At 43.8% G+C, this 27,989-nt stretch overlaps 1 protein-coding gene and 1 long non-coding RNA gene across 22 annotated transcripts in view; one reads left to right on the forward strand and one right to left on the reverse strand.

Moving 5' to 3' along the window:
- Window positions 1–220: 220 nt before the first annotated feature.
- On the reverse strand, window positions 221–3,880 carry LOC119714862 (uncharacterized). The gene is made up of 2 exons (XR_005262104.2): window positions 3,513–3,880; window positions 221–3,086 (listed from the first exon to the last, which is right to left on the reverse strand). It is a non-coding gene; the product is annotated as an uncharacterized lncRNA (long non-coding RNA).
- A 187-nt stretch (window positions 3,881–4,067) lies between these two features.
- The window catches only part of KDM6A (lysine demethylase 6A), a 152,342-nt gene continuing 128,420 nt past the window's right edge, over window positions 4,068–27,989 (forward strand). For 9 of the 21 annotated variants that reach the window (XM_072028025.1, XM_072028053.1, XM_072028047.1 and 6 more), the window contains exons 1-2: window positions 4,070–4,849; window positions 5,154–5,217. In XM_072028025.1, coding sequence (XP_071884126.1) covers window positions 4,686–4,849; window positions 5,154–5,217 — 228 coding nt within the window. In that variant the 5' untranslated portion in view covers window positions 4,070–4,685. Of the gene's footprint in view, window positions 4,850–5,153; window positions 5,218–27,989 lie in introns of all 21 variants that reach the window. The other 12 variants (XM_072028018.1, XM_072028023.1, XM_072028042.1 and 9 more) reach the window with 3 other exon arrangements.

Genomic DNA, 27,989 nt, shown 5'->3' on the forward strand with positions numbered 1-27,989 from the left:
GAAAAAAATCTTTCAGGTATTCTTTACCATTATGTTGATGAAGAGACTGCTCTTAAACATTTCCTGGTTTCAGTAATTATTTCTGCACATATATTGCTTTTTCTTACAGACAGCAAAAGATTTTTTTTGGGGTGTGCATTTTTTTGGGGGGGGTGAAGGGAAAAAAGGGTTTATATCCACCTCCCCTACTTTCTTAACCACCATCCATTGTCAAAATACAACACGGATCATCACACACCACTCTCATCAGAGCTCGACTGAAGGTTGTACAGGGAACATGCAAATTGTAGATAATTTTCTTACAAACTTCTAGACAACGAAGCAACTCCTGCTAAAGTACAAACATGAAGTATGGCTGTTTGTTTTTTTTTTAATTTATTTATTTATTCCTGATTTCAAGAATGTAAATTAGTAATTTGAGTCAAACAGTTTGGCCTGACTTTACTTTGGGATAAATGAAGTAAAAAGCAGCTAAGAAAAAAAATACTGAAAAAAACCTTCTAATGAATATGGAAGGGTAAGTAAAGAGACTGTCTTCTCCCCTGACTAACCTATTGTCAGGTCGTATCAGTTTATGCTGCTTTCCCTCATATGCCCAGTAGTCACATATTTCAGGCAGCTCGACTGAAATCTGGCAAGGTAGCAATAACACAAGTGTTGGATTTATATTTTATAAGACACAAAATGGCATCTTGAGGCTTCTTCTGGTTAGCTTTCTTTCTTTCCTCGCTGTTTTTCACCACGCATATCTTGCCGCACGCATCTGAGATCGCTGCTGTCTTGTCACCGTCCTCCCAGGGAACTGCAAAAAGGAGTTGCCTTAGAGCTAGAGGTCCTCTGGGCTCTTACAAGCATAATGTTGACTCCACACCTGAATGACCTTTTTTTTTTTTTTTCTTTGAAAGCAATGTCACTAGAGGTCACACACACATCCTGTGCTGCTTCATATTCCCACACAACGTTACAAGGAGGTAGCTGTTACCCTCACTATCCTAGGAGCTGCAAAGAAATGTGAAAAGCAGGGATGAAAAGCCAACTTGAATCCGTACAATAACTTTAAGCACCGCAGTGTTTTCAGGGGCTGAAATCATGTATCTTGCTGTAGGTGAGTAGCAGCCATGTCTCAGGCTGTGGGAGAATGTGATATTTCAGCTGTATCTAATAGAGAATGAAATTTTGTTCCAATTTGCTACCCGACTTGGAAGTCATACCAAGTGTATCAGTAACAATCAGTGTTTGTTAAGCAGTTTTCTTAGAAATAAGCGTGTATCTGAAGTTGCCAGAGAATGCATCTGAGATGGGGTCGGCTACTAAGAGGAAGAAAGACACCCACGGATAAACACTGTGATACAGATGGTCTACACGGAGCAAATGCGTCTTTTCAATGCACTTTGTAAAGCCACTGAAGCATTGCACAGAACCTCTTTGCCCTTCTGGAGAGCAAGAGCCCTACAGACACAGAAAATGAAACCAGATTTATCCAGTGAAGAATATGATTTTGAGAAAGAGAGTCAGTGATGGCTGCTTTGTCCAGGAAGAACCTCAAGACCATGTCAAAGGAGAACAGGAAGAGCAGTTCCTCCATTCTCCATCAGGCTGAACTGACGCTTTGTCTCGTCCCAGATGTCCTTGAGACAGGACAAAAAGAGATCAGGCCTCAGCACTTGCAGCAAGGAGCTTTGTGCATTGCTAGAAGGAGCAATCCTGACACTGGACAGCATTTGTGGTAGCAAACAAGCTCCTGGTCACGAGTTTCTATCAACAGTTACAATGAATTTCTGTGGTGAACATTTGTCAGACTACTGGACTCTTGCTTGTGAAAAAATCCTGTTAGGATCAGCACCATCTGCCAACAGCTCCTCCCTTAGTTGACTACAGCAAGGTAAGCACTTGACTGCTGGAATTGATGGAAATGAACAGTAATGATTAGAAAATGAAAAAGTAGATCGGGAGGAGGTAACCCTTCCCCTGTTCCATGTTGTACAAAATTATTTGCTGAGACTGAGTTCCTGCCCGTGTGCTTGTCCTATTTACCAATGAACCTGGATGTCTGAGATAGCAGAACTACTCTTGACACCAAGTGAGATGGCAGCTCAAATCCCAGCATTGATGCTAAATCCTCCTTCCCTCTGCACATTAAGAGCCGCCTTTCAGCTCAGCAGGACATCCAGCGATGGGTGTTCGGCTTTATGGAGAATTCTAGAATTCAGGCTTGCTGTACCTAACGTTAATTCGCAAGCAGTACCAACGAGCATCAAGCTTGCATCTCAATTCCCAGCTGCAGAGAACAAGGCTGCCAAACACCAACTTGGAACATGGAGCTCCTTGGCAAACTGGTCTGCAGCTGAACGGACTGGACAAGCGTTGAGCATGACAAAGCAACACTGGACACAGCAGAACAACACACAAAGAAATTGTGTGGAAGTGTAATGGGGGTGAGGATGCACACGGAAGCAGGACCCAAAGGGCACTGCTCAGCCCCAGAGGTTTATCCATCCACAAGTCCCACACTGAAGGCAGCAAAGTGGTTCTAAAGACTCACAGATGTCGGGATTCAAACAAATCTAAAAATCTAACAAATGAACAAATATTTAATAGATTCAGGAGTCTGCTGAGAAAATATGTGATGGAGGAGCTGTGCAAAACACTGGAGATAGATGTTTGATCATAACTTTATTAATATTTTCGCTATTACCTGGATACGGCCCATTCCCAGAAACAAGAGTAACTCGTTCTTTATCTGGAGTCCAACCTCAAACAAGAGAGCTTTAAACACGATCCCTTGCCTCTTGCATTGATACTCTAACCAACTGGCTACTGGCTATTTTATGAAGCAAGGCAACCTTTCTGAACTCAGGTGGCTTTTTGTTCTACCTGCAATTGCATCAGAAAGAAGAGCGCACACGGTTTTGCTTTTGGGGTGAGCACAGACATATTGATTCGAGTCTTTTGCACTATTCGAGACTTTGTCTTGGCCAGATCTTCAGCCAGTACGCTGGGAAGTCACGCCAGCCTCAGCACACTTCAGATCACACCTTGAGGAGCCACTCTGAAAACATCACTGAGGTGAACGTTACCTGGTACACCTGTGAGAGGAAAAAAAAAAACAAACAACAAAACATGGGTCAGTCTCACGAGCACGCGACGATTAAATTAAAAAAAAAATAAAAACGAGGGGATGGAAGCAGCAGAACATCCTGAATTTTACTGAATATCCTCTGCGTAGCTCGCCCTTAGCCCTCGTTAACCCAATTCCCCAGGGCAGCCGTTGAGCGCCCGGCCCCTCCTCTGAGGGGAGAGAGCCCTCCCTCCCCCCCCGTCACGTGACGGCCGCCGGGCGCCGCTCCACCTGTCACGGAGGCCCGCGGAGGGGCGGCGCGAGCCCCCCCCACCCCCCCTTTAGGCCCCGCCCCTCGCCGCCCGCGCGCGCTGCACGCCTCGCCACGCGCTCGTCCGTTGGCGGGGCGGCGGCTGACCAACGGCCGACAACCCCCACCCCCACACGCTCCAACCGTCGGTTAACGGCGGTAGGGAAGCCACGGGGGGCGGCCGCGGCCGGGCTGAGGCGCCCTTCCTCGCCGCTGCCGCCCGCAGGCAGCGCCGTGCCCGCTGCCCGCTCCGGGAAGCCATTATCGGCCGCCTGTGCCAAGGCGGCCACGCCCCGCCAACGGAGCCAAGCGGGAGGGCGGCGCGGCCCCCGCCCCTCAGGCGTTACGCGAGGGCCTGGCAGCGATAGGACGGCGGGGCTGAGGCCCGCTGCCCCGGCACGGAGCCCCCGTTACGCAACTCCGCCCGCCTCGCTCCCCAAAGCCTCCCCCCCACCCTCTCTGCTTCTCCCTCCGCTTTTAAAGGCGCCCTCGTTTGACTGACAGCCCGCCCGCCCTCTCACCAGCCGCCGATCCCCTTGGTCCCGCCCCCTCCCTCCTCCTCCAACCAATGAGGCGAGGGGGGGCGGGCTGCGAAGCGGCCGTAGCGCGGCGGCGGCGGAGCGCTATGACTGACGTAAGTCAACAAAGGTCACGTGCGGCGCCGCGGAGGCGGCGATTGGCCGAGCGGGGCAGGGGCGGGGCGCGAGGGGGGGTGGAGGAGGCGCACGGCGCTCGGCGGCGGCCACAATTCGCGCAACTTCGCGCCGCGGCCGCACAACTCCGCCGGGGCGGCCCCGTGAGGGCTGGGTGGGAGGGAGGGGGGCGAAGCGGCGGCACGGTGCAGCCCCGCTCCCCTTCCCCTTTCCCCGCTGCCTGCGTCTGGCGTGGTGGCGGCGATGTAAACACGGCTGGGCCGCTGCCTCCGCCTCCTCCTGGCCTCCAGCGCTGGGGCTCCCTCCCCCTCTCCCTCCTCCCTCCCCCTCTCCCTCCTCCCTCCCTCCCTCCCTCCTCCGAGCAGCGGGGCTTCCCCCCGCCTCCCTCCCTCTCCCCTCCCCTCCCTCCCTCCCTCCCCCTCCCTGCCGGCTGTTGTTGTTGTAATAAAAGTTGTGGTGCGTGTGCGTGTGTCGGGCACCCCGCCCCGCCCGGCGCTGGGGGGTGTCGGGGGGCTCGCGAGAGAGGAGGAGGAGGAGGAGGAGGAGGAGGAGGGGTGGTGGCGGAGGTGGTGGTGGCGGCGGTGGGGGGGGGGGGGGGAGAAGAGAGAGAGGAGAGAGAGAGAGAAGCGCCTGCGATCGGCGGTTTTAATTACGCTGCGTTTCCATGAAATCGTGCGGAGTGTCGCTCGCCGCCGCCGCCGCCGCCTCTGCTGCTCCTTTCGGTGATGAGGAAAAGAAAATGGCGGCGGGGAAAGCGAGCGGGCAGAGCGAGGAGGACTTCGCCAGCTTGACAGCCGACGAGAGGGAAGCCCTAGCCGGCCTCGACAGGTACCCGCTCCCCACGCCGCCCCGGCCGCCTCCGCGTCCCGGCTCGGACCGCGCTCCCCCCCCACACCCCCACCCCGACCCTCTCCCCTCCGCACCCCGCTCCTCTCCTCTCTCCTCTCCTCGTCCCGTGCCCGTGTGTGCGCCCGGCCCCGAGGCCGCGCCGTGCCTTGGCGCTGGGCTGCGGGAGGGAGGGAGAGGAGAGGAGAGAGAGAGAGAGAGGGGGGGGTGGGGGGCCCGCGTCTCCGTGTGTCGCTAACGCCTCGCTCCTCTCCTCTCTTCTCCTCTCCTCTCTCCCCTCCCGCAGCCGCCTCTTCGGCTTTCTGAGGCTTCATGAAGATGGCGCCAGAACGAAGGCCTTGCTGTTAAAGGTACGAGCGGGGATGGATGGATGGGGAGGGGAGACCGCCTTGGGGGGGGGGGGGTGAACGGAGGGGGAGGGGAGGGAGGGAGCGGGCCGCTCCCCCGAGTGTGTGCGAGTGTGCGTGAGTGTGCACCGGGCCCGGGCGAGGCTGCGTGTGCGCGGGGCACCGCCACATCCGCAGCCCCCCCCCCCTCCACACACACCTCCCCTCAAGGCGGGGGGGGGGGGGTGGGAGCCGCGTCCCGGCGGGGCTCGTCCTGCCCCGGGCCGGGCCGGAGAGAGCCGGGGGAGGGGGGCGCGGGGGCGGCTGGGGAGAGAGGGGAGAGAAGGGAGAGGGGAAGGGGGGGGGGGGAGGCGGTGAGGGAGAGGGGGGAGGAGGAGGAGGAGGCGGCGGGGGGAGGGCGCGCGCGAGGCGCTGCTGACGTTGGCCTCTCCCCGGAGCCTCCCTCGTGATTTTGGCCCCGCGCGGCGGGGGCCGTTGGCGGCGCGCGCGCTGCCCGCCGGCCGTTGGGCTTTAAAGCACTGGGGGGGGGGGGGGGGGGTTAAAAATAAATAAATAAATAAAATAAAAAAGCGGTGAGGAGGGGACCGTGTGAGGGGACACGGGGCGGCCACGGGGACGGTCCCAGCCGCTGCCGGGCGAGGGGAGCGGAGCGGTGCGGGCTGCTCCCGGGGAGCTGCGTCCCCTGCCTCACACACACACACACACACACAACCCTCAGCCCTCCTCCTCCTCCTCCTCCTTCCCTCCCCGCTGTCCCGGCTCGTCAGGGCTGCGCGAAAAGTTGCGGGCCCTGTCATTGAGTTAAGTAATGGCTGCTCCCGTCGGCCCAAGATGGCCGGACAGGGAGGAGAAAGGGAAGGGGGGGGGGGGAGGTAAACACGAAACAAACAGCGGGGACCGAGGCGCCTCGCCCCGAGCACGGAGCACCCACCCCACCTCCCCTCCTCCTTCTCCCCTCCTCACACCCCCGGTGAGCACCGAGGGAAGCTCCCGGCTGCGCCCCGCGACTTGGCTCCGGCCCCCCCCCGGCTGCTCCCCGGCTCCGCGGAGCTGCCGTCGGCCCTTATCAACCTGTAGCACGTTGGAGCTGCCGGGCCGCCAGCCGCCGACAAAGGCTGTGCGGGGCCGAGGAGCGGCGAGTTGGATCTGGGAAAACACCCGCGCAGCAGGAAAAAAAAAAAAAATAATAATAAAAATTGGGCTCTGAAAGCACCGCACGGCCGAAGCAGGGGGCTCTGTTCCTCCGGGTCCCGCTTTCCGACTTGTTCCTGTCAGGAGCTCCGCGTTTGACACTTTGTTCAGCCTATTGTGTTGTGTTGTGCGCTGATATTTTCACGTGGAGATATTTTTTCTTCCCCCTTCTCCCCCCCGTATTTTTTTTATTCATTTTTGCTTGGTTGATCTGGAGCCCCAGCTCCATACTGCGTCGGATTCGGTGGCTTAGGCCCTCCGTCGTGCTTGGATGTTTATTTCTGGCGTAATTCGAAAAGCTCAATGTCAGGACGTGGGGGGAGGGACAGGGTGAAAAGCAAGTACACTTTTCTTTGTGCTTATATATTAAAAAACAACAACACAACGAAACAACCCTCGCTGTTTCGGTTTGATTTTTGGAGTTAGCTACTAAAGTATTTTTCCAGATAAAAAGGTAGGGGAGTGACACGTCAGACCAGTTAAATAACGTCCATTAACTGTTAGTGGGCTAGAACTCAGGTCTGCAGAGTGAGTGCTGCTGAGGCTATCGGGAGCGTTACAGAGAATCGTATGGGATAGAGCTTAAGGAGGCCAGGTGGAAAATAAAAGCACCGTATTAATTAGGTTCTGTCACATAACATCACTAGGTTAGGTTTTATTTTGCATACTGTAAATTTAAGGAAAGTGGGCAGCAGTTCAGCACGTTGGATTTTGAGTTATTTCTTGCATATGATGCCTTTATTTTTTTTTTTATGTCAGTCAATTAAAGTTTTAGTATTTACAGTCTATGTCAGGTCAATGAAGTTGTGCAGCTTTTTTGATATTTTTGAAGTATGTTTCTGGGAATGCTGTTGAATCTTCTCTTACTGCGTCAGTGTATGACTCCATGGAGCAAATACTATTTATTTTTCTAGATTTTGGTATTCCACCTCGGTTTTCTGACAGTGTTTTGGATATTTATGAATTGCATGCTGACTTAGGAAGCGTGTTCTTTGTAAAAGTTGTCATTGAGAAGAGTAGATTGTTGAGGAAGTCGATTAAAATGTTACTGTTCAATGCAAAGATGTTTCAGAGGAATTTCATGGCTTGAACCAGATGCAGTTTTGTTCATGCCTTTTCCGTTCTTGGAACACAAGTGCTTCAATTACTGTTATCAATAAGTAAAAAGTTGTTATTTTTGAGATGCTTGTTATCCAAACAATTCATTTATCTTTTTTTTTTTTGTGTGTGTGTGTGAAGCTTTATAGGTTCTGTAAAATCTACACCGCAAGGGAGGGTTTGCAGTAATTATTCTAGCAGACCATTTAAATCTCACTTAATGGTCATTTTTATCGCAGAAAGTGTGGACGTACATGTGTGCATTTAATGACTGGGTTTTGCAGGGATAGCAATGAAATCTTTCCTTTTGTGCATGGAGCAACAACAGCTAACAAAGACCCTGGGCTCCATAATTATGAAATCCTAACTGAGCGATTTAGGAATCTGCAAGGCAGTGCATTGTAAAGTAACGTGAGGTTTCTGTGGAAGGCTAGCAGGTAAGGAAAGCCATGGAGCCATGTTTCTGGAGGAGTCCTCCACAAAGGCAAAAGAGTGTCGGGGCTTCCCATAAGGCGGGAGCAGCACATCTGCTGTGGAACCCTCTGGAAAGGGAGGGGGGGAGGCTGTTGTGATGCCCGGCCACTTTCCCTGTGGTCAGGGTGGTGGGAGCAGTGCGTGTGTCCCTAGGGACTGGCAGGGGGAGGCGGAAACCTGGGTCCCCAGTGTCTGGGGAACCTCTCCTTTCTCTGCCCCAGCCTGTGTGCAAGCAGCAGGGCTTTGGCATGCACTTGGGTTTGGTGTCTCAACACCACAAGGTGCTGCCCCAGTTTTTAGGGGGGTTCACTCTGCAGGAGGCGATCTGTTGGCTTAAGCTCTTCCAGGCCAAGCAGGAGATCGCGTGGAGCCTGAGCCGGGGGACCTCTGGCTTGGTGAAGCCACACCCTGGCAGGGTTGAACAGTAAGAAATCCGGGATCTCTTCCAGGGATGGAGGAAGCTTCGTGTCCGGAGCTTTAACGTAGCTGTGGGTTTTGTTCATACTGCAGATGTGGACCAGAGTCCCTGTTTTTGGTAGTTTCACTTTGCAGGATATCTGATCATAGTGGAATGAACTAAACTGTGTTCTGCTGCTGGGTGTAACGAATGAAAAGAGCAGATATGACATCAGATCTATACAATATTTATGGGGAGTATTGAAGATACTGAGTAAAGGTCAGCGGTACTGTTTTGTTGCTCCGTGTATTGGACGTGGGATAAGCCGGTAAAAAAAAATAAATCAAACTTTTATGTAATTGTGTACGCACTGCTAGTATTTGTGACAAAGAAATAGAATTTGCTGTTGTCAAAAACTGTTTGTTTTGCAGAAAAAGAGCTTTAAAATAATAGTTTGCAGCTACTGTGGTTTTGGGGTAGAAAAGAGGGGAAATTGAAAGAGACATCTCCTTTCAAGGCAGTTGAAATGCTGAAAATCCAATGTAGCTGGTCTCGTTTAGGCGAAAGTGCACGCAGTTGCACTTCTATAGTTGACAAGATGTGAAGGAGCAAAAAACCCTGCTGGTGTCCTGATGTCTCTTTCTCCCAGAAAGTTGTTTGTTCTCATGGGAGGTGGACCTGAAAATTACTTGGGGGGGAGCACATGCTGTTTTGGAAGTGAACTGCAGTTTCCTTTTCCTCTTTATTCCTTTGATTATTATGTTTTTTGTTTTTTTTTTTTTTAATTCTATTGTTTTGCCAAAGTGGACTCTTTTTTTCAGTGACAAATCTTTGTTTCATAAGCTATAATTATTTGGCTCCTACACAGATTTAGGTTGATGTAGTTGGTCTAATTTATTGGATTTAAGATGTTTGGTAATTCCTATTCATTGAGCTTAATCAGTTTGTCATATCCTGTGGACAAAATTTGAAGCATGTTTCCATTTAACAGTATTGATGTCGAAGTCGATACAAAGAGAGATGAAGTAGTTTCTTGGAATATACCAGTTCTAGGTCTCTGTTACCTTTTGGGGTTTTGTGGACCTTTTGTTTTGCAGCTGATTTTTAAAAATCATGTTTTCTTTGTGCAGAGGCCACGCATGTTGACAAAAGTAACAAAGCAATCATCTGTGCTTTTATTTAGCATACCAAATAAGCACACAGAAACAATATTCTTTCACCTTCATTATAATTGTAGGTGTTACTTGTTTAAAAATAGTTCTGGACAGTGTGAATTAGTATATAGTGACTTCGTCCCTTCGGTGTTGACATTAATGTTAATTTTCTACAAATCTATAATTAAATATCCTCAGTTTTAATTGTAACAGGCTGCTTGAAAAATAATTATGCAGGAAAACATTTTAACGGATTAGTCTAGGTGTGGTAAAGTCGTTTTTTTTTTAATTCAATAACTTTGGAAACATTTTGACTTAATTTATTTTCATCAAAACCAAGAAAAATTGCTTTAAAAGTAATTATAGTGTTAGCCTCACATAATGGCAGTGCTGGGAATTGAGAAACTGGGAATTGGTACCATGAGATATTTGTAAGCCATTCCAGGAAATGGGAAGCCTTTCCAGGTTCTGTAAATTTCTGTCTCAGCTGGTCCTGTGTTTTATTTTAATTTATTATTTTTTTAAAATGTATTCTGCATTTCTTATTTGCTTATCAAGCATACTGGCTGTTAATGTGGAACAAGTTGGAGTTGGTTAACGTTTTGCAAATCGTGTTAGGGGTGGAACTGGTTTCGTAGCCCCTCCTGAGGGTGCCTGGAAGTTGAAGGATTTGAAGTAGAATTTGTGTCTATTGGATAGCTGGGAATGATGTGCAGATTTTAAAGATCAGTATTTCTCTGCATGCTGCTCGTGTTTCATGCTAATATGGTGGGTTTTTTTAGGATCCAATTAAGGTAACGGATGACACATTCTACAGTTCATGGTTGTACCATGTTTATACTTTGAAATTGCAATATTTTAAAACAGCCTATATGATATTTATCTATCTTGGTACTTAAAGACTTAATTATATGCTTGCAACATTTGTATTGCATCTGGTATTAAAAATAACTCTTTTTATATATATATATGGACATTGCACAGTACTTTTTGCTCAAGTATGAGCCACTTGGGATGTTTTCATACTTCTCAAAGCTGGTGTTTAAGGTGTATTTCTTTAAAATAGTGGGTTTTGTTGCTTAAAACTTAGATTTTTGAACATTTTGGCTCTTTCTTAAGTTTAAAGTGCAGGGTTGTGACTGCTTCCTGAGGGCAAGGAAAAAACTGGTAAAGTTAAAATTTTACTATTGTCATTTTAATATATTAATGAAAAGGTAAGCAGGGACCTTATCTCTCCAAATAACGTGATTTTGTAGAAGTTCAGTTAAGATTGCAGGAAAACTTTAATACTGGTCTTTGCATTTCAGTAAGCTTTATGTTCTCTATCAGGAGACTGTTATTAGGGAATACAAATACCAAGAGTTTTCTTTGTTACACAGTCTTTCCATGTTTTTTATGGAATAAATGTTGCTACATATGGCAGCTTCTAAGTACTTGTCTACCTAGTCTGTGGAGGCTGAAGTAGTGCATTTCTGTAAGTGACACATATACGTAGACCTAAGAAAATTCATGCTCTACTGCCTTAATTGTTAAATAGACAGGGCAAACAGTAGGGATGGTGAAGAAGAGAGAAATACTGTGTTAATATCTTCTGAAGTAAATGTTGAAAGCATCATCTGAAAATCATACTGTGTGCTCATTCTACGTACCATTTTAGAAAAGAGTAGATGTTCAATCCTTGGGCAACTCTGCTTGTAGACCATTTGTTTTCTTTATGTTTGTACAATCAGAGAATATTAAGGGGAATTATGGAAAATACTTATGGCTATGAAGTGATTTTATAGTGATTAATGTTTATTACAAGACTTCCTGGTACCAGAATTAAATGCCGTGGCCCACTTTTTTTTTTTTTTTCTTATCCCACTGGGAGTTAGGCGAGTTTACGTTCTGTGGAGAAATTAAGCTTTGGTTTCCAGCCTTACAAATTCATGAATTAGGCTTCAGGTTAATCATGGTTAGTGAACAAAAATATCGTTGTTCTTGGCCCTCAACTGAGAGGGTTTTTGGGTAACGGGAGAGATTTGGCAATACTTTCAACCTATTGAAATGGAAATAAACGTGTATTTGTGAAAACTAAAATGGTTATGTAAAACCAGTTACTGCTGTAACGGGGTTAGATGAGTTTCTGCAGCAAAGGGCTAAGCAGGTGAGTGGAGGGTCTCAGCAAGTGAGCACGTTGCTGAGCAAGGTGACAGGTTTCAGCAGCTGTTCGGATAATTCCAGAAGCTGATCTGTTGTCGTGCTCACGCTGACTGCTTAGGGGTAGGTAGGTGCGTGTGTACGTATGTCAGTCCATTAGTTCTGACCCGACTTGTGTTTTACCTGTACAACTGGTGTAAGCTACGTTTGTTGCAATCTCCCTTCCTGGCGAGGTTCTCCAGCTACTCTGTTGAAATGTAACGTTTCAATAATCTATCTGCACAATTAGAAATGGAAGTGATGCTCATTAAACTTCAAGTAGCATTATAGGGACCAGTTGACTCGTTGTTACATGCACTAACAATGTTAATCCTGTTCAGTAGCAGAGTACCTCTTTGTAGTTAAACAAACAAGACAATGCCCAACGCCGTGGGCCTGTGCGGAGCCCTACAGAGGCTGTCAGGATTTGTATAGAAGTACCTGAAAGCATAATCTTGGTACCTTACAGAGCAGTTTTGTTGTAAGGAAGGAAAGGAACTGTGTTTGTTAATGCCTAATCTGAGTTTGTCAGACCAGAGAAGTCCTGTAAAGTAAGAGAAGAGTTAAATATTTTATTATATATGTTATTGGTTTGCAGATAAGCATAATAAAGAAATCACCCTTGTAGCTGTAATGCCTCCCGAGGAGAGTCTGTTTTCAAAACCAATCTGCTCAAAGCCTGCTTTCAGAACTAGTTCTGTTGACACCCTCAGAAGTACTGTGTGCCTGCCATTTGATAGAGTTTGCATTCGAGCCTAATAAAGTATGTTGAATGGAACATCGTTGAAGTCAGCTAGGGTATTTTTGCAGCGAGTGGGGTGGGTCAGGTATTATTCTTGATACCAGATACTATTTTCTGGATCTAAAGAATGCTGGGGAAGTGTTCCCTGTGCAAATAGAGCACTGTGTGAATGAATAAAAAGTCCCTTCAGCGCGTCTGTGAGTTGCAGAATGCCCTTGCTCAGATACTTTCACTTTAGAGTGTAAGGGTGCATGGATCGCCGTCAGAGCTGTTCTGACGAAATAGCTGCCTCTACGGTTCTTGCATTCGCTGCGTAGCATTCGTGGAAGGAGCTTGCTTAATTAAGTTGTATAATTAAGAGATTTTTTTTTTAAAGGGAGTGACTAAATGTGTTATGAATTACAAGCAGAACACTATATATCTACATGTGAATTTCCTTTGTGGTAAGTTGTTAAATTAATTGTTGTTTGTTAAAATGGCTGTAAGTCATTTCCTTTTCTCGCAGTGGTGTTTTGAGGATTATGATTCACTTTTCAATATAGATTGGCTACTAAGTTCTGAAGCAGATTGACTCGTGGATATGCTTTTCATTAAATTTCCGGTTGCATTTGAAGAATTTCAAAATTCTGAACAATTTCAGGATATCATTTTAGCATTAGTAAAAAGTTCCAGTGCAACAGCCTTTAAAATGGAGCCAATAAATTTTTTTTTTTTTTTTAATATTGCTCCTTTCATTGGACTTGCCATTTTGACTTTTTACACAAACACTGTTTTATGATTTAAAAACTTACTTGCACGAGAATGTAGAGGATAATAGTGAATTGAAGTCAAGGCTTTAGTTTTATGCATTTTTCCTGTAGGCAACAGAATTTTGAGTAGTCTGTGTGTGTTTTTGTCCCTGTGCTACTTCTCATATATGCTCATAAAACCGTTTTTGGGGTCTGTGCAGTAAATCAGGCTGAAGAACTGATTCAGATTAAAAAAAATAATAGTAAAAATAAATAATTTTTAAAAATAATATATATTTTTTTTTTAAAAAAAGGGAAACCCCTTAATTTTAAGAACCAGTACAGTTCATAGTGCAGACTCAAAAAAGGGTGTGTTTTTGTAATAAGAGAGATTTGAGAGCCTACCTGGTATGCATCCCTCTTAGTGTGAGGCTGTCTCTGGAAGGGATGTTTGTAAAATGTGCTGAGGCCAAAAGGATTGGTCTCTCCATTTCTTAAGGGAAGCACAAGTCGCTGGGATTATGTTCCTTTTGGAGAGGAAGGATGGAGTAAGCCCAGCCTTCTGGGAAGGTGAAGAATATAATGTTACAACAAAAACAAGAGGTTTGCAGTGAAAGAAAGGGACTGGAAGAGAGGTTGAAAAGGAAGGTTCAGTAAGAGTGGGAAACCAATAAATTAAATAAGTGACATGGTGATGCAGACAAAATGGGGTGGTGGTGGTGGCAAAGCAATAGAAATTACAGGATATTTATATTTAGTCTCTTCTGCAACTACCTAAAACTTGGTCCTGGCTACCATCTAACTGTTACTCCTAACTTAAGAAAGCATTTATGCAATTAGGTGCTGTTCCCTGCCTCAAAAGGTTTTAAAAGCAGGGTAAACAAGAACAGAATAGGCGTAAGGAAGTTGAGGGGGGTGTGGGGAGAGTGTGAAAAATCCCGAGAAGTAACATGCCATCAGTTCTGAGTACAGTCATGCCTCTGCTTTCTCCTGTTTCTGATGTAAAAGTAATGTATGGTAGACAAAGCAGCTCATTTTGCAGAAACATTGGCTGTGTCTTTATCTTCTACTGCTGCCTCCCTTCCCCCCCCCATTACCACCTAAGGAGGGCAAGAGCTAAGAAACCTGCTGCTTCTGCTTTTTCCTTGAGGTGAAAATGAAGGCCAAGAAGAAACTGTCACGTGTCTGTTCTCAAGGCCTTGCTGCCTTCAGATTTGAAGGATGGAGAAAGCTGAGCAAGTACGGAAAGTGTAGGTGGATATGTTAAAAGGGCAAGAAATAGTTTTAAGTTTGGAATTTGAAAGCTTGAGTAAGGGAGAGTGATGCTGATCTTCAGGATGCACCAAAGCGTAGAAGGAGTACAAGGCATAGTGGGAGGATAAGCAAAATGGAAAACATCCATTACATAACATCAGAAAGCGTGTCACAGCAGCCTCTGATAGGAAAGAAAAAGTGGAATGGGATTGGGAAGAATGAAGAAGTATAGAAATGGAATACATCGGTTGGTAAACTGTAAAAGAGCTGCTGGATGTGTTACAGATACGTAGCTAAAGGTAAACGAACAACACTGTTTCTGAAACCTTTGTGCTCTTAATCCTTGGTGGGGTGAACAGAAACGTGTCGCTGTCTGTGTATTTGTAAACTCTCCTACCCTCTCTGGGTTTAATTATTGGGAAGCCAAAGCCTTTGAATTTGGGATTTCATGAACGCTTGTGCATTGTAAGTTTTCAAAGACCAGAGACTCAAACTCATTGAAGGGCCATCTGATTTGAAGTGTTACCTGTTAAAAAGATTAGCAGATCGGGCTTAAAGATCCTTTTGTGCTTTTTAAAAAACAAAACAACAACAAAAACTTGTGTTTATTTTTGTTCACTTTTAAGAGAAATTGTTCTTTTTCCCTTTCTTGGTTCAAAGGAAGGGGTGTGACTGTAACTTCTATAATTTCTGGAAAAAAAATCCCTAGTTAGAAACTGTTGTTTGGCTAATTTTGGATCAGAACACTACAATCCTCTCCTCAGTGCTTAAGAGTTGGTAAAATTAAATAAATAAAAATGTATGAAAACAGAAAAAGGTGTGAGAAGGATGTGTGTCTGAGCCAGCCTCTTCTGGCCTCTTTATGAAAGTCTTCAAACATGCCCTTAGCATTGGAGCACATGTAATATAAATCGTGAGTTAACTTTCTGAATTGTAACGGAGGGCTTTCTGAACTGTCATTACTATATGGAGGAAATGAGTAGCTGAAATGGCTTTAATGCCTCTTTTGTTTACATGTAGAGAGGATTGAAGTTTCAGATGCCTTCATCCCTGGAGGTGCTCAAGGCCAGGCTGGATGGGGCTTTTGGGCAGCCTGGGCTGGTGGGAGGTGTCTCTGCCCATGGCAGGGGGGTGGAACCAGGTGGTCCTTAAGGTCCCTTCCAACCCAACCCATTCTGTGGTTCTGCAATGAGATGCTCAGAGCAGAATGCAGTTTTCGTGCCTACATAAAATGAGATGACAGATGGGTCTGTGTTAACTAGTGAGCAGCAAAAAGTCTGATTTTTAACCATAAATGGACTCTCTTAACCTACAATTTCACATCTTAAAGAAAGTTATTAGATTTGGCGGTTTTCTGGGATTAGTTATACACTGTCCATATTCGCTCTTCCAGTGGGATTTTTTTCTACGCGCAGCATCAATATGAGGCACCTTTTCAAGTTTATTTGATCTGAATAATTTGAAAATAGTATTAGCGGTTGAACAAGACGTAGAAAGGAGACACATATTACATTAAAGAAAATGGAAAGCCCAGCAGAAGTTACATTGTGGTTTAGAAAGCTATTGCAGAGAGGTCGTTGGGATAGCTGAAGGAATTGTGGAAGGTTGTTTAAGGATTCCTTAGATAATTGTGCGTGATAGGGTTAGGATTGTTGTCAGGACTGTGATGACTAATCTTGACGGTTATCTTCAGTTAATCTGGGAATGTAGGTGTATTCAGAGCTGCCTAAGGAAGAAGATGCAATAGGAATATTGCAGTCTATTTGTTCCCTGTCAGTAAAAATGCTGTCATCTCAAGTTATATTTTTCTTTATTGGTTGATTTTCGTCCCCAATGGCAGCTTGTTTTTTGCTTTTGAATGGTAGGATGTTTTTCCTGTAATGCCAGTTGTGAATTTAGAGCTTTCTGGCATTGTGGCCAAAAATCTGAGAAAAACGATGACTCCATTATACCCAGTGAGAAAGGAATCTTTTGTACTACTTACTTTTAATTGCTAATTAATCTAAGTCCTTGGTAGTTCGAAAGAATGGAGTAGCTTATGCCCTCCTCTTTAGACCAGCGTTTGCTACTCAGATGCGGAGACTGACGGAAGGGGTAATTTTTATTGTGATTTCTAGATGCAAGTGATCTTCCTGAGAAAGTGGGTGAGCATAGGCATTTTGTACCAGATGCTCTTGGGATTCAGGGAACGGGTGGCACCTGTGGAACTGAGGAACAACTGGGGACTTGGTGCTTCTCGTGAAGGTCTCACAGCCCATCCCAAAGCCCTTTTTGGTTTTGCCTGACTGCTCTGCTTCAATTTCTATGTTTATTGATAACAAGTATTTTAGATCGTCCAGGCAAGCAGCAGAGATCTTCTATAGAAAAAGCTTGTTGATATTTGGAGATTGTTTTAATTTCTTCTAGACTTTATAAAATATGAGTTAATGAGATTAGACTTCAGCTTCCTTAATAGTCAAACTTTAGCTCCAGTATGTTAGAACTCAATTTTGGGGTGGTTACTCAGCACAGATAGGTAGGAATTTCCTAACACCAGGAAACCACCTCCTGAGCAGTGGGTAAGCAGATCTGCAGACTTACCAACTGAAACGGGGAATGAAATTTCTACTACAGGTCATTCCACAGCTTTTTCCTCAGGGGCTTTCTCACTTCCAGAATCAAAACTCAAAAATGGAACAAACTGCTTCAAAGCAATTCATTAATGACTGGCTTGATGTCTGTCAGGCTTCAGACAGCTGGAAAGGAGAAAAACCTCTGCTCTGATGACTTCATTTTCACTAATTTTCTATAGCATGGGAGAACCTTTCCAGATCTTTGTCATGCCCTTGCTGAAACTGATAAAAATTCTGTGTTCTCACAAGCAGGCCACTTGTTTTGCTTAGCACTTTTTTTGCCAATGATTCTCTCTTCTAAATAATAATAATAAATTAGTGAAGAATAGTATATATTGGTACCCCAACTTTAAAATTAGTGTATTGTGAAATCTGGATAACTTCTTTGTGCATACTTGAGTCTCAGCTGGACAGCAGTCTCTGCTGCTATAGCTGTGCAGGCATTTTCTCTACGTTGGCAGTACCTACATAGAAGTTACTCTTTTAACATCATTGCACTGTTACGTGCAATACCAGAACCAAAACCAGTAAGAGCGCTCTGCTGCTGCCCTAGTCAGAAGGTTGAGCCAAGGTATGAGTTTGTCTTACCTTGGTGCATGAGCAGGCAGAACTTGGTAGAGCAGAACTGGTACTTTTTTAGAATAGGGATGCTGCCCGTAGCTGTGGCTGTCTGTGCTGTTGGGATATTATTTGTATTAATTTCAGTTTTCAGTGTCTTCCGTGTTTTCTGCAGCACGAAGAATTCCAATCAACCTTAAATGTTGTTATAAGTAATGTAGTTTAGAGCCCAGGCCAATGTGATCTTGCTACCTGTTATCTCAAATGACCAGAAAAGCGATGTAATGTCTTACTTATTGTGCAATGATTGCACAGGAATTGACTATGGTTATGCAAAAATATTCTCTACATGAAAACTATTCAGAAGTGATAGCTTTTAAGGAAATAAACATTTGTTGGAGCCTTAATAAAAGGTGCACTGCAAGTTATGTGATTGCCAGTTAATGCATGTAAAATTTCCCTGCCAGGATCGTGGTCTGAAAGTGTGTGTAAGAGAAATGTGTTTTTAATGTATGTTGCTTCGCAGTTTTGAAACTCTTCTAGGATAAATAATCCTTTTTATTTTAGAAGTACTGTTCACATTTTTAATCTTTAAACGGAGTTATTTCTAAGCTTTTTTTAAAGGGCAGATTATAGAAATGTGAGAACTGCAGTGACAGTTAAATTTGTATGATCATATGTGTTTCTTTTGCATTTTATAATACTTGAAGGTTTCAATTTTAAAAAGGAACTTTAAAATAATATTCTGGCACTCTTTTTTTTTCTGTGTGTGTGCAGATTCTTTACTCTTCAACTGCTGTGTCAGCCTATATTTTGATTATAAGCTAGTAGGTTCCTTTTAAAAAAAAAAAAAACAAACTTGGTCTGGACAAAACATTGGAAAATACAGTTCTGTGGATTAAATCTGCAGTGTAAGAAGAATGCAGAGTGTTATATAGATCTGCAGATAGAAGAACATGATTAAACAACTGGTACATTTTTAAGATGATGCAACGTTTATGTAACTTGATATTTGCTAACCTGGTAGGTCATTTAAATAGAAGAAATTCCCATTTTGTTTAGAAGTTAAAGAAATAAGTTCCTAAGCAAGTGGGGCAGGTACCATGGTATTGCCTCTCCTTCCACAGCCAGATCCCACTGTTTAAAGTGCTGCTTCTGAATAATTTTGGCTCTTCGTGTGAAGGTGGCTTGTCTTTCATTGAAACGCACGTTAAAAATAACTGTTGCGTTTTCTTCATATGTATCAAAATCTTGGCATTTGGTTTTCCCTTTGGTTGGGTCTCTTCATAGACTTTAAAGGAAGATTCCCTTAACTTTGGCAGAGGGATGCCTGTTGGGAAACGTTCCTGCACAGTGCTTGCTCAGGGGATTGAGCGCCACCACGAGAGGTGGAGTTTCCATGGCCAGTTGATATTTACTGCAGAGAAGTGCCCATGAAGTTGCACATCTGAACGGAGCTGTAGGCCTGTGTATACAAAGTCCTCTTCAGCTGGTTAATAGCAGCTAGAGCTTAAAGCTCTGTTATACAAGAGATGTTGACCTCCTTAACCTCTCCATCAACTTAGCTGTTGCATTTTTTTTCATGCCCCTTCCGTGGGGTGTGAAATCTTAAATTCTCTTTGCACCTAACCCTCTGTCACCTAAGTGCTGCGGTGTGTGAGGTGTGGGTCCTACGCCTGCCTGTAGCGATGCGAAAGGGTGTGGGCATGGGGAAGGCCCGTACTCCTTAATTTTAGAAACAAACAGTTTGAAACTATTTATTTTCAATATTACTAATTAGGTGTTTCACACTTCTTTAAGTCTACTCCTTTGTCTTTCAACTAATATGGCAAGTAAATATGTAAGAAAAATCTAATTGATTGTGTTAATAATGCTTTTTAGTATACACATATAGTCTGGAATAATCCTCAACATGGTTTTCTCTTGATGCAGAATATAAGTGCTTAGTGGTTTATTTCTGTGCACATAGCCTGCGTTATCTATGGGGAAATATCTTGAATTTAGTGTCAGCTACTTTTATACGGGCAGTATGTAAAAGCCTCCAGTTTCCAGAATAGGATGGTTGCACTGTGGACAGTCGGAAAGGACCTGAAACGATCTGAGTCTAGCTTCTGAACAGTGTGGTGGACGAACTCGTGAAGGTCTGGCTTGTGCCCTATGTCCTCAGTGAGTGAAGTGTGAGCTTGTGTCCTCCTAAGCAGATGTGAACCATTCCAGAAGCCGTACAGCTAGCATTACCCAGAGCCATCTCAGTGAGCAGGGCTGTTACCTGTAGCAGTTTTAGGCCTTGGAAGTGGATTTGCATTTACTTTATGGAATGAAAAGTAAGAAGAGCGTTTGACTTGCATGGGTGGAGGGAACAAAGGGCAGAAGATGCATGCTTACCTTTTCTTACTTGCTTAAAGCTACTGTAACCAATGGAGGGAGGGTCTCCCAAGAATTTGGGAAGTAGCCCATGTTTGGGACCTAAATTTCCCCATTAATTGTGCACTCTGTATTTGTCTGAAATATGAAAGGTTTTGCTTCCTTCAGGCAGTGTGACGGAGGAAGGAGAGGAGATCACAGGACAGAGAAGGCTTGTAATGCTAATCTGGGGCAAAGAAATAAACCTTGTAGTGGCTTTTTTTTTTTTGTTGTTCTAAATTGCAAACTTCCTATTATAGCAGAGCAGTATGTGATACTTTTTTTTTTTTTTTTTTGCCACACCTGCAAACTTGTATGTCAGGTATAAACTGACCAGTTAGTTGCATCTGGCTTGTAAGGTCACGGGGTTGGCGAGTGCCATGGGTTGTAAATGAGTTCTGGAAATGTTTTGATTCAAGCATAGCTTTGGGGGGGGGGGGCGGGGATTGAATACACAACTCATGAGTCCGTTGAAACTATTATAGAGTTCTTGGAAGGGAGAGGATGGATGCTTGAGAATCACATAGTATCCTTTAACTGGTGACAGCTTTGCTGTATGCAGTCTCTCTGGAATACTTAGATTGTCATAATAGGATTATTTCTTTTGTCCCTCCCCTGTAAATTCAGTGTTAACAGCAAAAATCTTGGTTTATGCAGTTAACTTTGCCCTGTGGTGTTTTGTGTCCTTCCAGACTGGTCTAGCAAGACTTTCGAAACTGGGAAATGAAATTGTTGTACCCATGGACATAACTTTAGCTCTGACTTCAGTGAGTGACGTCCCCTCCTTCCCACGCCTATAACGTGTGCGTGCTCATTTTCCTACTGTCTGCAGCTGAAGAGGAGCTGCCCGTGGCATTCCTGTGGTTCAGGTTTCAGGCTGCTTTCCACCAGGAAGGCTGTATGCTCTGCTTTTTCATGAACTTTTTTTTTCCCATACCCAGCGATTTACCTCTCCCACACCAACTTTGCGAGTTGCTTGTCACCCTCGTCGTAGGCAACTGCTGATGGTCACAGTGGCTTAGGTGTCCCCGAGCATTGCTTCTGCCTCTGCATGGCAGTGCTAAATAAATCATAGTGGCTTTCTTGAGGCACCTAAGTGTTTTTTCATTTGATCATATCAGCAGTCAGGCTGACAACGCTTCTCAAGGGAAAGTATCACACCTAACATAACTCCTTTTTTTTTTTTTTTTTCTTAATACCTTGACTGTAGAGGACAGCTACCCCTTACGCAGCTAGAGTACTAATAGCAGCTTCCCAGTAACTGCTGTCAGATCTTTGTGGACAGGACTGCGGTTGCATGCATTTCCTGTTTTCAGGACGTTATTTGGTTGCTCTAATCGTTCTGGAAGGCCTCATGCAAGATCCTACTTGCTAACCGACTGTGCGTTAAATTTCATTGACGAAGGTTTTTTCACTGAGTGGTTTTATACTTAGCTTGGCACTATTAAAACCTGTTTCACTGACCTAGAGCTACAGTTTTTGTTTAAAAGGAATATTGCATTTTCAGATATCACTGTCGTTATTTGTGTGGAGTTTATCACTATCTGTAGCTTTCATTATAGATAGATCATGATACAAGTATAGCTTTAGACAGCGATAGCTTTTTGATAGTGAAAGCAAGCAGTAGCATTAGGATGTGAATACTGAAAATAGCACTACTCAAATTTAAAATACCGTTCCAGTGATCTGCAGAGACAGCACAGAGATTCAGACTTGGGTTAATGAAAATGGGTAAAAAATGGGTGAATTGCTTGATCAAGTACCGAGTCCTGGACAAAAATCACAGCAGAATCCAACTGCCTGCTGCATTTTGCTGGATCCGTTTCTTCATTTATCAGGTGCCTCTGATCTTGTTGAAAACATTTTTATTTCGGAGAGAAAAATTATCAGACACTTTTTTGAGAACTAAGAACGCTTCAATACAATAGGTGATAGAGGGGCTATTTATGGGTATTTTGGAAAGAAGTAAGTCAGAGTTAGAAGCCTACCAGTTGGGTGAATGATGCAGCAGAAAGCAGGCTCCGTGCTTCTACCCATTTGAATGCAAGTGGGGGAACTGTCTGGGGAAAAAATGCTGTGAACAATTACTTGGAACAGAGTGCTTTTAGAAGACTTGAGAAGGAAGCCTAGCATTATAAAACTTTTTAAAATATCCTTTCTAATGTAGCTGCTGTGAGTGATTCCTGAATGCCTGTTTTTCATGTAGCATTTGTGTTAGCTCTTGAGATGAGAGCTGCTCATTCAGTTGGTACCATGCTATGGGTGGCAGTGCATGTCGGGCAAAAGACATTGGAAGTTACTTAAAAAGTGATATCCAATCTCATTTTTTTTCCTTCTGTGTAAGTTGCTTGTTAGCAGAAAGTTATGAATAGCTGTTTAATTTCTTGCTTCAAAAACTTTTGATGTTTTTACATAAAGTTTTGGAAGCACATCACAGATCATGTAATGGTGATGACATTCTGCGAATGTTCATGCTCTTTTACTCCTTCATTTTTCTTTTTTGGGTGTTGCTAAACTAAAATTTCTCCAAGAAAATTGTATCACAAATGAGCTTTGAAGAGCGGTTAGCTTTGTGTAAAGCAAAGCTAGTTTGTATAAGGCTGGGAAGCTTCAGTTATGTTAGCAGAGACTGACATACCTGCAGTGTTAGTACTTGTCTTGTTCAAGTAATGCTAGAATTAAAACCAAAACATAATCTGAAAGACCACAACAGGTGGGCTTGGTTCTTAATAAATTAAAAAATCTGGTAAAAAAAAAAAAAAGGCATTCCTTCATTCATGAATATTTTCAAATCAAGATTCTCTAGAGAGAATCCAAACGCTGAATCCCACATGTATTTATATTGTTGAGGCTGGCCAGGTTTCAAATATTGTCTCTGGTTTTTGGGTCTGCATTTAACACTCTCCACTTAAAGACAATGTATTTGCCTCTTCTCTGGACAGTAGGGATGCCATAGTTCAAAATCTGAAGAAGTTAGTTAAGTCTTGTATGTACTCAAGCTTTCCCAAAGACTGTAATCCAGAAGAGCCTGAAGGACATAAGCCCCTTTTTTCAGTTTAGCTCTTTATAGTAAGTAATTGGTATTGGCCTGTCACACTTAGAAATTGCTTTCAGAAAGCCTGTGCAGAGTCTTTTAGAGAGAACACAAAGAATATGTAGGTTTACATGAGAGTTTCCAGCTGCTTTTGAAGCCTACCCCTTCATGTTGCAGGCAGTTGTGTCACAGATCTCATTACATTTGTGAAATGTCCCCATCTTAAAAGTAGTAATTCAGTTTGGACACTTCTGCTTCCATTTAAATGCTGTGCAAGATCCTAGTTTTCTGAATCTTAGGATCCTTTTTTAATCCTGTAGATAGCTGAGGTGCTGCTGATATTTCTGCCTTCAGAATAGGTTGTTCCCATCTCTTGTACCCCAGGAGCTTTGGAGCAGTAAGTGAAACTACAAGGAAGCAAACTCAGAACAAATGGAAGATGGGTCCTTGCAGTTAAACAGAGGAACTGCTTGCTGCTGTATGTTGTTAGTGTTAAATGATTGGACATGGTTTAAAAAAGTAGTGGGACAAAATGGAAGGAAAATCCATTAAGAGGTGTTAAGAACAGCTGTACCACCTGTGTGCTGGAAGGTCCTGATCTTACACTGCTGCAGCCTGGGAAAGTATTGAAGAAAATGTTACACGCTGGCTTCTTCCTTTTGTTTCTTATTCAGGAATGTGTATTCATGAAAAGGCTGTGCTAATCTTTTATTATTGCTATTTTAGTACATGTGCTGTTGCAGTGAACATGGAGACAGGGTGTTGGGCTGGTCAGACTTGGCATGCTTGTCTCATTTTATCTTTGGAAATTTATCATCCGGTGAATTCCAGAATTGCGTATGCTTTTTTTTTGTCTTTATCTGCTTTGTGTTGGCAGCATGTACTCATCTTGCTTTGTTGCATTATAATCCAATAATTAATGTACTTAAGTTTTGTGACGATTTTTATAAGCCCGTTGCAAAGTTCAGGATCTTGTATGGTTGCGTACAGTTGTACAGCTACATGCCCCCTAGGTTTACCTTTGCAAAATGTGCCCGTGACATTCTGATAGGTGTACTTCTAAGCTGTAACATCCTCACCTCATTTATAGCTGATGGACCTAAGGTAATACTGTAAATTCAGTCCAAAGGCCGCTATCGTGTCACTGCAAATTGCAGAGATAATGATAGGCTGCCACTGAGCAGTGCACTTCAGAGGTAAAAATCTGTAATATTATGTTGTGTCTTGTGTTTCTGGGACACTATTAAATACCTCTGAGAATGGATTTTCGGTGGAGCTTCATCTGACCCACAGAAAAAATGAAACTGTGTTGGACTGTATGCGAAACGAGTGCAGGAAACTGTGATCCAGAGTCTCTACTCCCATTCCATTACTGCACAGAAGGAATATATCTTGACAAATGTATTTGTGCCTGCTGCACCTGGTGGTCTCGTGTACAGCTGTATAACCGTGCTGTTAAATGTTAGGGCAATAAGGAGAAATGGAGTTGTGGTTCTGCTCCTTTTAGGTTACCTGGGTGTGAGGGGGCCTAGTAGGAAGTTGGCCGCCAAATCTTTACAACTGGAGATGAGAAATAAAATGAACAAAAACTGTACTTGTTAATATTCCACAAATACTTCAGGAGGGAAGAGGGGAAGCCCCCTCCTGGCTGCCCCGGGCCCCAGTCGGTGCTGCCTGACCCTGGCTGCGTGGGCCAGGAGAGCTGCTTCTCCTCCAGCTGTTTGGTGCTAGCTGGCCGAGGAGTGGAGAGCAGTCGCAGCCTTTCCCCACGCTGAGCAATGGCACGGGCTTCACCTGTTAGCAGTTTTTCCCCTGCAAGCCACGAGATGCCAATTCTCCATTTGTGACCTAGAGACAACACAAACAACCCCTCTTGCATGTGCAAGTGTGATTCATATTCCCAAGCTCCAGTGTAAACCTTACACACCTCCTGTTGCTTGCACAGCGTGGGCCACAGGTGTTCCTGAATGACAGTTCTGTGCTTTTTTGGACATAAATGAATCCATTATTTCAGAGAGCTTTATAAAATGAATCTTTTGTCCTACAGTCAACGTTTTTAAGTAAAAAGAATTAAAAAGGTAAACACTCGGAACTGACTTGCATGTGACTCTTTGCCCTTTGTTATTTCTTGAGAAGACATTTAGATTTGATGCATTTTAAACTGTTTTTAAACATCCTTAAACTGTCATCTTTGTATTTTTCATCCTCCCCACATGATCTCAGCAGAGGGTTAATCACTTGTTCTCTGAGCGACTGGCATGATTGAAGGGATGTGTATGTGGAGATGCTCTGCGTTTGGTGAGGAGTAGCAGGAAAACTGCTGTGCTGCCAGAGTAGGGATGGCATGATGGCAGTGAAGAAGGTGGTGGTTTTCAGGGCTTCTTTGAGAAAACTGGGATCTGTCTGCTGTCCTTCCCTGCCATTCCCCTCTGGCTCAGGTTTCATCTTGCTGCAGTTCATGCATTCTCTCTTGCACGTTGGGTCGGTGATCTCCTTATTTTGCCTGAGCTCTCATTTGCTGCCCCTGTGACTGCCCAGTGTTGCTCTTTGGAGAACTTCAGCCAGTGCTGCATTCTGTCATCTTTACCTCATAGATTCTCATTTTGTTTCCTGTTTTCCTCTCTGGGGGAATGTCCTTTTCATGATGACTTACTGTTTTCACAGCAGTTCTTGTACAGCATATGTTGGTGTTAATATATATTAATGAAGGCGTATTTAAAAGTGTGTGCACCTTTCCATATATCTAGAGCTGGTGACGTGCTTTTACTAACAATGAGTAGTTCCACCTGTTGGGACTAGTGTTGGAAAAAAAATCCAGTCTTCTGTGGAAATAAGATTGTCTCACACTGAAGAGCGTTATAGCTGACTTCAGTTCTCAGGCTAGTGTTTTTGGCAGTGCAAGGATCTGTGCTCCAGCCATTGAGTCCTTCAAATGCAAGAGCAGAGATCCTTTGAAGAATTTCATCATCAGGCAAACAGTTAACTGGGAGACATGGGTATAGCCCATTCATCCAAATCTAAAAAAAGCAGGAATGATAGAAGATAGTCAACCTTTTAATGTTTCCAATACTGTTAATATACTTTTGCATTCAGGGCTTTTACTTTATTTCTTCAGTGCTCAGTTATATTCACTCTCAATTTAAGGAACTGTTGTTTTAACAACAACAAAATAAATTTAGAAACTTTACAGCCTGGGTCATATGTTGGTGGTTTTGCCATCTGATTTTTTTTTGCATTTCAGAAACTATTTTTCCTGTAAAGATCCTGAAGTTCCTTCTAAGACTTTGGAATTAATGTATACATGACATTGCTGATGTCTGCCGCCGTAAACAGTGCAGGAATTGGTCCTTCGCCAGCTAAAGGCCTGAATCTTTGCAGCTTCAATTGAAGTGTCAACTTCTTAACTTAACAAAATACTAAATCCTTTGTGGAGTAAATCCGGTTGAATATAATACATCCATAAAAAGGAGAAGCTTGTCAATAAATGTCTGAAATACATATCACTCACTTATTTCTGTCATCATTTAATTTTAAATGCAAGCATACAATAATGTCTTGATCTTCCAAATGTATTTTATGTATGAGTCACACAAACATACTGGTTTATGAATGGTGATAATAGCATTTGAACTTTCTGACATCAAATGCTGAACTGCACACCATTTTGGAATGCTTTATCCCATTTCAAATCTCTGGTGATGGAGCTCACACCTCAGTGGGTTTATAAAATGCTTTCTGTTAGATTATTGTTAAAGAATTTTGAATTTTCTCCCCAGGTGTGAGAAACAAGCATTGTTTTCAGTGCCTAGAGATACTGATGCAGTTGTTCTAAAAGTCAGTATGGGTGCAACACAAGGTAAACATCAAGTTAAAGATTTGCTTTCTGTACAGGGGAATTCCACCTACCTTGTGCAAATGTTCATTTTTAAGAAGTCTACAAATAGTCATTTTTAGGAGCTAAGGTGGTCATTATAGTTTGGGACAGGCAAATGTAATCAATGGTAAGGGCAGTCAACTACCTGTAAACTTTACAAAACAAAAAAATATTTTAGAGAAGTTTAGCTGGTTTGGAGGATTGGGGGTGTGTTACTTTTGTGTTGTTTTTCCTGATATGCTTACCTTTGAGGTAAATTTGTGACACATTCATAAAATTGTGTAGTTGGTCATGGTTTGGAGATAAGGATGCTATTTCTGTTTCCAGTCATTTCAAAAATTACTAACCTATACTGTTAAGATTGGTTTTGAATACAGCTTTTTAGATATTATTAAATTTATAAGGACTCAAGTGTAACTGTTGGTAGAATCCCTTGTTACCGAGTGCTGTTGCCACTATGGTTTGAGTTGGTGGCTTCTTATCCACGAGTATTACAGCATCATGCAGTAAGCTGTCCAGGTTAGGCCCAAGAGAAAGGGGTTATTGTACTTTTTCTAGCTGGACACGGTAGAAAAGAATGTTTGTAAATCCTGCTGTTGGAAGGCACAGCAGCATGATGAAATTGAGAGGAAATTGTAATTCAGGCTAGGTTTGTTAGTGTTCAGCCAAGATAGATGGTGAGATGGCCCCAAACTCCTCAGGGCTTTCCTCTAAAGGATTGCAGTCTTCTTTGTGTATGTGTAATATTATTTTCATTAATCACAAAATCCACCTTGCCTTCACAGGGTTATACACTCCTGGTGGGTTTGGAAACGATAGGTAGAGTTGAGTCCTCTGTACATAAATAGGAGCTTAGTCTGTGTCGTTCAGCCTCTCTCCTACTGTGAATCGTTGTGGTGACTGCTGGCCTAACAGTGGGGTTGACTCTGGAAACTGGTATTTAAGGCACTTGCCATGAGCACTGACCACTCAATTTAAAGTCTTTGTTTTAAATTGGACAGAGTCCTGAATCTTGGTCTTTCATGTCCTAGATGAGCGGGTTTATTGGGTGTTTATTGGATGTGTGTGAAGTTTCTGA

Source organism: Anas platyrhynchos, chromosome 1, assembly GCF_047663525.1.
Source record: "Anas platyrhynchos isolate ZD024472 breed Pekin duck chromosome 1, IASCAAS_PekinDuck_T2T, whole genome shotgun sequence".
Lineage (NCBI taxonomy): Eukaryota > Metazoa > Chordata > Aves > Anseriformes > Anatidae > Anas > Anas platyrhynchos.